At 36.1% G+C, this 9,545-nt stretch overlaps 1 protein-coding gene across 1 annotated transcript in view; it reads right to left on the reverse strand.

Moving 5' to 3' along the window:
* The window catches only part of LOC128999177 (uncharacterized), a 45,138-nt gene extending 37,358 nt beyond the window's left edge, over nucleotides 1–7,780 (reverse strand). Inside the window, exon 1 of the mRNA XM_054425577.1 lies at nucleotides 7,654–7,780. Coding sequence (XP_054281552.1) covers nucleotides 7,654–7,696 — 43 coding nt within the window. The 5' untranslated portion in view covers nucleotides 7,697–7,780. The remainder of the gene's footprint in view (nucleotides 1–7,653) is intronic.
* Nucleotides 7,781–9,545: the final 1,765 nt, after the last annotated feature.

Below are 9,545 nucleotides of genomic sequence, written 5' to 3' on the forward strand. Positions count from 1 at the left end.
CGGGGTTTCCGGCAGTAACCGGCCACCTGACGTCGCCCGTGCCATCTGGGCTGCTGTGCGGGGGTGGGGGAGGGGGTAGCGTTTAGTAAGGTATATGTTACGGAAGTACCATAAAATCAATACAAATGGCTTGCATTAAACCTACAAGGACTTGGGCAAAGAGGTCTTTGACTCTTCGACTTGTAGGCTCGGACGGAAATCCGGAAATAGGTTATGTGTTGTGGAGGTATTATCCTGTACTAACTAAGCAATCAGTGACTAGCTGTGGGCTTGACCTGGCAATTAGTGCTCGGAAAACGCGACGGCTGGCGCCACAAGCAACCTGCGACTGCGGGGTACAGTATACATGCGAGTGTGCAATTGCATAGGCCTGATATACAATCATACAAACAGCTGGATGAAAGCAATTACCTAACCTTAATTGTATAGGGGTACTATACAAAATTGTAATGAATTACTATAGAAATACTTGCATACACTGCAAATCGTGTGTTGGGTGATAATCGACGATTGTGAACAGCTAGAAAATGTTGAGAACACAACCCTAGCCTTGGAACTGTTTGTTCTCAATAACATAGCATTGAGCAATAGAATAAACGAAATTAATTTATTGAGTACCCATCGAAGTTTTGGATAAACAAATAATTGATTTTATAGGTTATTCGAATTTATAAAAATCGTCAGAGCTGTGAAAAAATTACAAGTACGCAAACCTTATTCAAACTCTTCTACCAAGAGTTGAAGCAATAAGGGGTTTAAACGGGCAAATGAAGTAAAGGAAGCAAGAGTAAACAAAATACAACAAGAAATGCGTAAAATTTATATTTTCTTACTGAAAGCAATTATCCGCCCATCTAAGAATTTGATAACGAAGTGTATTCCCAATAATCCAGGTCGAACAATCCTAGTACAGTGATCCGTGTCGGAAATCCGGGGCAGCGCACTCCAAGTTGACCACTCTCTTTCCTCTCAAGTGGCGGGGAGGAACATAAATAAAAGGGTTAGCTTAAACAATCCCTGGAGCTGTAACAATTTCCATATAACGACATTACGTTTAACGGAATTCATTGAACAATCGATTGAGAAGCGTGTTTATTCTGTACGATTTCTTTTATAATGTTTAACCTTAGCAAGTTTCCAGTAACGTTTTCTCTGCCCCTATTATCCTGCTTATTATTCGGCCCTCAAAATTATTTCTGCTGGGTGAATAGAATATTTTGTGTATAAAACTTATTTATCACAAACGATACGCCATAACTATGTTTTGCGGTAATAAAGAATATTTTATTTGATAAGCAGTGTCACATAAGTTAGTAACTATGGTAAGTCTTAATTCAATTCAATTTTTCGTGACAGCGACACACACTTGTGTTTTTAAAGCTGGATATGAATGATGAGAATGGAGTGAGCTGAGACTGAGATGATCTGTGTAGTTTTGTTGCCAAGACCAGCTGTTAGGCAGGACCAATTATTGAGAAGCTAATGCTCAAGGACAGCTGGGTCCAGATCGAACCATAGAAATCGCTGAATTTTCTCAGGATCGAACCGGCGTACATTCCATTATCTGGCGATAACTATAACCACTAACTTATATAAAGAAACCTACTACGCCTAAAATCCCTCTATTCTGGGCTGTGAGGACAATAAATAACCTATTATCCTTGTTGTTAATATGACAACAGTATGAACTCTCTTTATCAAGACCTGGTGTTGGGTACTCGGGAGTGGCGTGGGTGTGGATCTCACGCCCACACACTACACACAACACACCACACAGCTGCCCATCTGGTACCCAACTGAAATACTTAATACAAATTCCAAATAGATCAAACCCGATTAACATTAGTGTTACCAAAGGTTTAACAGTATCAACTACTAAATAACATCACATTATCCCGAGTCTCTTGATTGTTTATCCACTTAGTGTTTATGGCCAATATTCAACCGATTCAGAGATAGTGTAGATTTGCAGATGAGAAGATTAAATTAATTATACTCTCTACGCACACGGAGATGCCAACCGCTTTCCATTTGCAAATTAAATATACCAACTATATTACTTGTAAACCCTACCGTTCCGATTACATTGTTATTCACCCATCGCACAAAGAATAAATCTTCTCAGTATGCGCAAGGGCCACATACAGATTGGCCAATGGTTTAAGGGTCGTTTCTAACATACAGATTGACCAAAGGTCCTAATGAGTAGGGGCAAAAAATGGGGGCGGAGCTTACAGCATTGATGTCCCGTGGGGGAGGAGCTTATCTATTCAAGTCAAGTGTTTGTCAACTTTTTCTAATCTTACCTGTCACAGAGGTGGCCAAGCTCAAGAGACGAATTTTACTTTTTAAAACACTAAGTTTTATGTAAACTGTTAAGTAAACAAATAAGGTTTTTAAATTCAACTTTAGCATAAACAACACAGTGCGGTATTCTAATACAAATAATAAGCTGTAAAATATAACTAATTGCTTATTAACTCACTATCAATTTCTTTTCAAGTACACAAAGTACATTTTTTGGGAGGTCAAGTTGGTTACGAAATTGTTAGTTTGTTTGACCTAGTTATAGCAATAGGGATAATGTTATCATTTAAAAGTCCTGAAGTGGTTTTTAAGATTCAAAGCATAAGCATTCTCGTTTTTATGTGTATACCCGTTGTTTGAAAATTAGGTACCTTGAATATCTGTCTTAGTATTTCGCACACGATACAACAGCTACAACAGCTACAACAGCTACGATACAACAGTATCGGGTACAACAGCTAGTTTTTTTGTATAAAATGTAAAGAAGAAAATGGTTTACGTTAGATTTTTCGTTTTCATTGTATGTGTCATTAGTATTATTAACCTTTCTGAAGTTTTCTTGAAGAGATGGCGCACGCAATGAAAATAATAGAGATATGATGAGACATCATATTTTTACCCTTAAAATCTACAATATATCGTAGTACTAATATTGTGAAATTTTGTGAGTTTGTTCGTTTGTTTGATATCCAATCACGCATTAACTACTGGTCGGATCGGGTTGAAATTTGGTATGAAGATAGCTCACATTCCCGGTTAAAATATCTAGACATATTGTTATCCCAAAAACCATTTCGGGCTTTGCCCCAATGGCTCATTAGTTTCCCATGTTAACCTTATGAGTATTTATATTTAAAATGAATTAAAAAGTTTTGTCAGCTTTTTCAACTACACAAGTTGGTTCTACGATATTCAATAGCATTAAAGAGACCACCTCTGTATGTGGTAAGATTAGAAAACGTCAACAAACAGTTTACTTGAATAGACTAGCTCCTCCCCCACACACATCGCTGCTGTAAGCTCCGCCCCCATTTTTTGCCCCTGCTCATTAGGACCTTTGGTCAATCTGTATGTTAGAAACGACCCTTAAACCATTGGCCAATCTGTACGCGCGCTGCGCAAGACGTTTCAAAGAGTTTGGACGAGAGGGGAAAGAAACTTGAAGGCGGCTCATCAGGGATTCATGGAATTCGGGAATGAATCACAATACAATCTGGATGGTCAAAGCAGACGATTATTCATACTACAGAATAGTTGGCGGAGACGAGCTATTGTTATGTACCAGCAGCAGAGAGAGGTATATTCCCACACTATTCATCCTACTCGGCATATGACACCACAACACTACAGTGTACAACTACAGCAGAATGTGAATGATATTTGCCACCTGAGTCGGCAAGAATGCTGTGTTAGTTCACACGTGGCTATAGTCGGGTGGGATGGATGAGCCTGGATGGAATGTCGGAATTCACCGCGCCCACTAAAGAATTTCAAAGCTGTGACTGATGGCTGCTAGTTTTATGTACGAGGTTTCAATGAGTTGTTAAATTCATCCTATAAATTTCAGAACATCGGTGATGACAGATTATTGACTTTACCAAACCGTTTCGCTTATTCGTGTTTAGAGTCCTTGGAGGCTATCGGCCATATTGGATGATTTCAAACAGCTGCTGAAGAGTAATTTAACGCCCAAAAATAGTTTTTCAAACACCAAAGTGATTATAATTTAAACATTTATACTGTGGGATTATAAATGTTCTTTGTAGTTTTAAATTTTCTTCAAGGGAGTCCATGGAAGCTACCGGCTATCTTGGATTTGCCCACCATAAGAGCAATGTTAATTTCGTTAATTTCAAACAGCCGCTGAAGAGTTATTTACAGTCAAAAATATATTTTTTTTGAACACCAGATTGATTGTAATTTATTTAATATTATTAATTATTATTTATTAATTATTAATATTATCAAATTATTAATTTAAAAAATATTTTGCATACTGAGAGATTATAAATTTTCTTTGTAGTTCTTTAATTGTTTTAAGAGTTAGAACGTCTAGGCTCCATTCTCTCATATAATAGGACCTGGAACATTTACAGCAATACAATTTATTCACAGTAAACACAGTTTTTAGTATCCTGGAGTGTCATTTGAAATATTTTTACGAGACTTTACCTACAGTAAGTACATTCTGTTTATCCTAAACACAGTTTTCTCATTGAAATGTTTAAAAACTCTTCTGATTTTTACGATAACCCTGGTACATAGGGAATTGACATTTGAACGAAATTATGGACTACAATTTCGGAGTCACTACGTTTAATCCTATTTTTCTTAACGTTTTAATTGTGAATCGAAAAAAAACTAGCCAAATCGTTTTCTACTTTTTAAGTCCGATTATAAGATCTTACTGATTGGATGAAATGCTCTTAGCTCTGTCAAAAGGAGTAAGGCAAGGATTAACAAAATTCAGCCATACAAAGTTTTGTTAAAAAAAAACATACAAATGGCGGAATAGCATACTACTTAAAACTGAGCTCACCTATCTATGAAACACTAACGGACATTTACCTCTGGCGGAGAACTTTCTCTGTGTTGGAGAACTATCTCCACTAAAAGCTATAAGACAATTTGTAAACTGCATCGACGTTTGAAAATTATTTAAATAATACAACTATTTAAAAATAATTAAAGAAAAACTATTTAAAATTTATAAATAATTACAAATAAATTATTTAAATATATATATATATTGTAATTAATTAACTTTCGATTAAAACTAATTTTAGAAATATTTAAATACATTTTTAAAATATTTAAACTTATTTTAAAAATATTTAAATAAATTTAAAAATATTTAAATAAATTATAAAAATATTTAAATAAATGATTTAATTATTTGATAAATTATTTAGTGACCAGGAAACATTCGTCACTACATCAACTACCGCGTCGTTGCCTATCGGACCCACTTCCTACGTTAACTCAAATTTCATTACCCGGGCTACGGGAAATAACTTAAACAAATCAAAATTCGTGAAAGGATGTGGTCGGGGCTCGGCAAGGGGTTTGTGGGCTTGTTTTTCTAACCACCGGAAGGGAAACTGTGTGAACCTATCCGACATTAAATCCTCACTTTTTTGTAGTGTCGAGCAGGCGCCTCCTCCAGACATCAACTAGAGGTTTTTCATTCATATGTCAGACGACCGTCTGTCGAGCGATAATGTACAAACTTCAATGTACTAATCCTAGGTACAAACTGCGCCTCACACTCAAAACCCTTCATTTTCACCCGCTATATTCGATGTGTAGGTACAGAACTGTAATTTGTAATAGGTAGGTAGGTCCACTAAATACTAAATTATAAAAAAAAGTCATAGGTTGGTCAAAAATACTTTTTTCCAATACATTTTTACACGTTTTCCTGCTTATTGATATACGTATATTTAGCCGTTTTCCCATTTTTTATCTTTGATGTATTATATGGTATTCACATGCAATATATCAAATTTAGTATGTGCCACGATATTAGTTCTCAACCTGTTTTTAACCAGCAACTTTTAGTAGTCCTAATTAACGTCAAAAATAATTACATCCCAGCAAAGTATTTATTTTTGCAAATAGTACTTTGTACTTCGAGCAAAACGTGGTACTCGTTGAGTAAACAATATATTGAATATTCATATATAAAAATGCTTTATATGATTGGTGTTAGAATTATTTGTTTGTTGTATTTATTGTCAAATTTGCAAAACTTCCCTGTAAATCAAATATTGAATCTGCATCTGTATACATAAATAAATAGATTTAAAAAAGGAGGGTTGTACATGCTGTGGCTAAAACCCAGAATTTCATTATTGGCACAAAACCCTAAGAAAGTGCTAAATCAACATTTAAGTTTTGATTAATTACTAATGTTGTTAACATTCACTCGAATTCTAAAAGTCGTGGCGTGGTACTGTAACGGTTAAAGGCAAAATATAGCAATTTGTTCATAAAGAATCGATAAATATTTATAATTATGAATAGGATCCGCCTCCACACAAGTGACCGGTCGTTAGTTGGATAGTTATCGCTAAATTAATTGTCCAATTAGCGACTAATTGGACGGAGGTCTGCAAGTCCATTATAAATGCAGAGACACACCGACCCACTCTTTTTCTGATTACGGTATATCGGTTAGACTATAGTATACAACCATTTATTCGCTGATTAATTTTATAAATTCATGTGGGCCTGGTTTGGCAGGAAACTTCGATACATTTTGTTACCAGACGTTTTGGGCATTGAAATATTAATATCCAGTTGATAGTTTTAATTGAAAAAATATAACCAATTCAGCATGTAAGTATGTGTTGTATTTTAGCCATAGTATTTTAATCACTATTTGGAATAAGGGTACATATATTATAATATTTAAGGACAAGGGGAATCTTGAATTGTATCAAAAGTAATTGTTTCTAAATTATTGCTTAGTTAATTGATCGTGTTTATAGATGAACATAAAATACACCAAGACTGCAGGCAATAAGCTTATATTTATAAATCGGTTGAGGAAATTAACTCACAAAATCAGAACCTAACTTTAGCCGGGCTCCATTCTTCGATTCGGTCGCTGGCGTTGAAGTCTCTACTGCTCTAGCTAGAGTTCTAGTCATAGATAAAACTTGGCGTTGCTATGCAGTTGAACGAAGAATTTGTATAGACCTAGTAATTTTTTTTACCACACGGACATGAACAAGGGAAATTTGTTAATAATATTTGTTTACGAAGTTTTATAGATGTATTTAGAGCTGAACTTTATTGGTCCGTCTTCATTAATTTTGTCTAGCACGAGTGGTTAAATACTAGTGTTATAGTGCTAGCCTTCAAATGCGAAGGTTGTTAGTTCAATCCTAGATCTGGACGAACATTCCATTAGCCAATGGGCTATCAACCAATGATGCTTTTTGACAAAAGGTAGACGTCAGGTAAAATGATCAGGGATTGAGCGGTTCCCTTACGATAACGTTAAGAATATTTAATGGCGAAGACAAGCACAAATGGAATAAATAAACAAATCACTGTGGTTCGAATGTTTAAGTCGTAAATATACGAATATATTTTAAATTAGGATACACAATCAAGAATTGTTATACGTTGCTAACCTAATCGTCGGCAGTTGTTTGTTTGATCTTATTATATTTACTATTGCAAAACACTGATTAAACTAAGGATAAAAACTACCATCACCGATCACCGGAGTCTAGAGACTCTCTTAGTCGCAGTCACGCAAGACCGGCCTCCAGGAATGTTCGGTCCAGACTCTAGAGACAAAGATACTTTGAACATTAGTACTTGGGTACTCACATAACTGTAACAGATGTAGGACTAGCAACAATGTCGCTAGCATCGTGGACTTGAATCACAGCAGCAGTGTCCACACACCGGCCTAGCAATATACACGCACTGAGCACAAGCACTGACTGACTGTAGTGTAGTGGTAGTGCCGACTCTGCCGACACGGGACACGGGCCGACTGAATGGAACGGACCGCATGAATGGAGGGAGTGGTGGTGGGGGCTGCCGCACCGGGGGATCCGGAATCTACTTCTACTACACGCTTCCCGGAATAATCGGGATAGATAAGCTTAAAATTCCTCGGCCGACACAACAAAACCATTTGGGATGATGAAGGGTGTGCTGCAGCCGACCTGCTAGACCACCCGCGACTTTCGATTCTCAACTATCAGCTGTTCTGTTAGGGAGTTCTGAACTATCAGCTGTTAGAGTTCGTTTTCATCTGTTTCTGCAAGTAAAACTTGAATTTTACCTAATCTAGGTTTGACATTTTTCAAGATTTAAAATCATTTATCAGCATCAATATAAGTGAACAGAAGAACCTGTCATACCCGGCCATACTGAACCGAGTCCCTGGACGGATAAACCGACATCTTATTAAAAACGACCATTTAAACAATACCTGATAATATCATAATTTATATTTAATATAATGTACCGTAGTCAAAGTAGGGAGTGTTAAGGTCCATTTTAAAGTTATTTTTTTACAAAACAACATGTTTGTAAAACCAATCGGAAAAGTGGTTAAGTAACTAACATAATAATATAAATTAAGATAGGTAACTCAAATTATGAAGGAGGTAAAAACTGCTCACAATTAATTGGTTATGGCAATTATTAGGCCGAAATATACCGTAATTGTCTTCTGAAAAATCAATGCCTTTGAATAGTACACGCATAAAATAAATAAAACATCGATTCTATGGTACAAGTATACTAGGTACTCATACTATTTCAAGACTGTTTTTATGCGTTTCTTGTTGGTGACAATAAGTACTTGTGTTGACGAAGTGTGTTTCACCATTGACTATATATACGTTTCACCTATTATGGGGTCGATTAATTTGTAGTTTACAAATCTCTGGCGAGGTTTCCAAGAAGTGGCCAGATAAATGAAGGCTCCGTAAAACGAGCAGGATATGAGGGACTTTACAGTAGGCATTTCAATAGGTTTTTAACCAAATATAAAACATAAGAATATTAGATCTTGGAGATACTAGAAACTTTTTGAAACAGGGGTCATCATTATAGCTGGAACCCTAGTTTGCCAAGCGAATTTTATGTTATTGGATACAGTTGAACTGTAAGTAGTTTTTGATCAAGATAAAGGCGCATAATAGCTACAATTCGCATGTGGCGTAAAGTATACAAGCTCATCTCAGTCCGCCTTGCGCACAAGGAGTAAAACACGTCCTACACAGTATTGCCTAGGGTAGAGCAATAATAGCTGGGGTAAATTCCATTAGTCGCAAGTGGAAATGTAATAATCTGAATATAAACACAAATCAACAAAACAAAATGGTGAGTCGGTGGCTCAGTTGGTAGCGTCACGGACTTTGGGCCCAATGCAGAAGTGTTGTGGGTTCGGATCCTGGTCACTGCCACAAACTTTTATCAGTACAGTTCACCTTTGTACTGTACCGGCTCACCCCTTGCTTTGCTGGATACGTTCCATGCACAGATCTGTAGTCTATGTGGACGGGCAAATGCAAGGTTAAAAGAGGCCGCCAACCTCTTACAAAAAAAAAAAAAAAAAATAGTTATAATTTTATTATTCTGTAGTAGATAATATCATTGACTATATATACCTATAGGTATATATAGTATAGGTATATAATATACAGTATATACCTTTAGTTATATATAGTCAATGATAATATGTAACAAAGATACATAGTTAC

Source organism: Macrosteles quadrilineatus, unplaced genomic scaffold (genome assembly GCF_028750875.1).
Source record: "Macrosteles quadrilineatus isolate MER2022 unplaced genomic scaffold, UCM_ALF_1.0 Scaffold_7__1_contigs__length_78375512, whole genome shotgun sequence".
In the NCBI taxonomy this organism is placed as follows: domain Eukaryota; kingdom Metazoa; phylum Arthropoda; class Insecta; order Hemiptera; family Cicadellidae; genus Macrosteles; species Macrosteles quadrilineatus.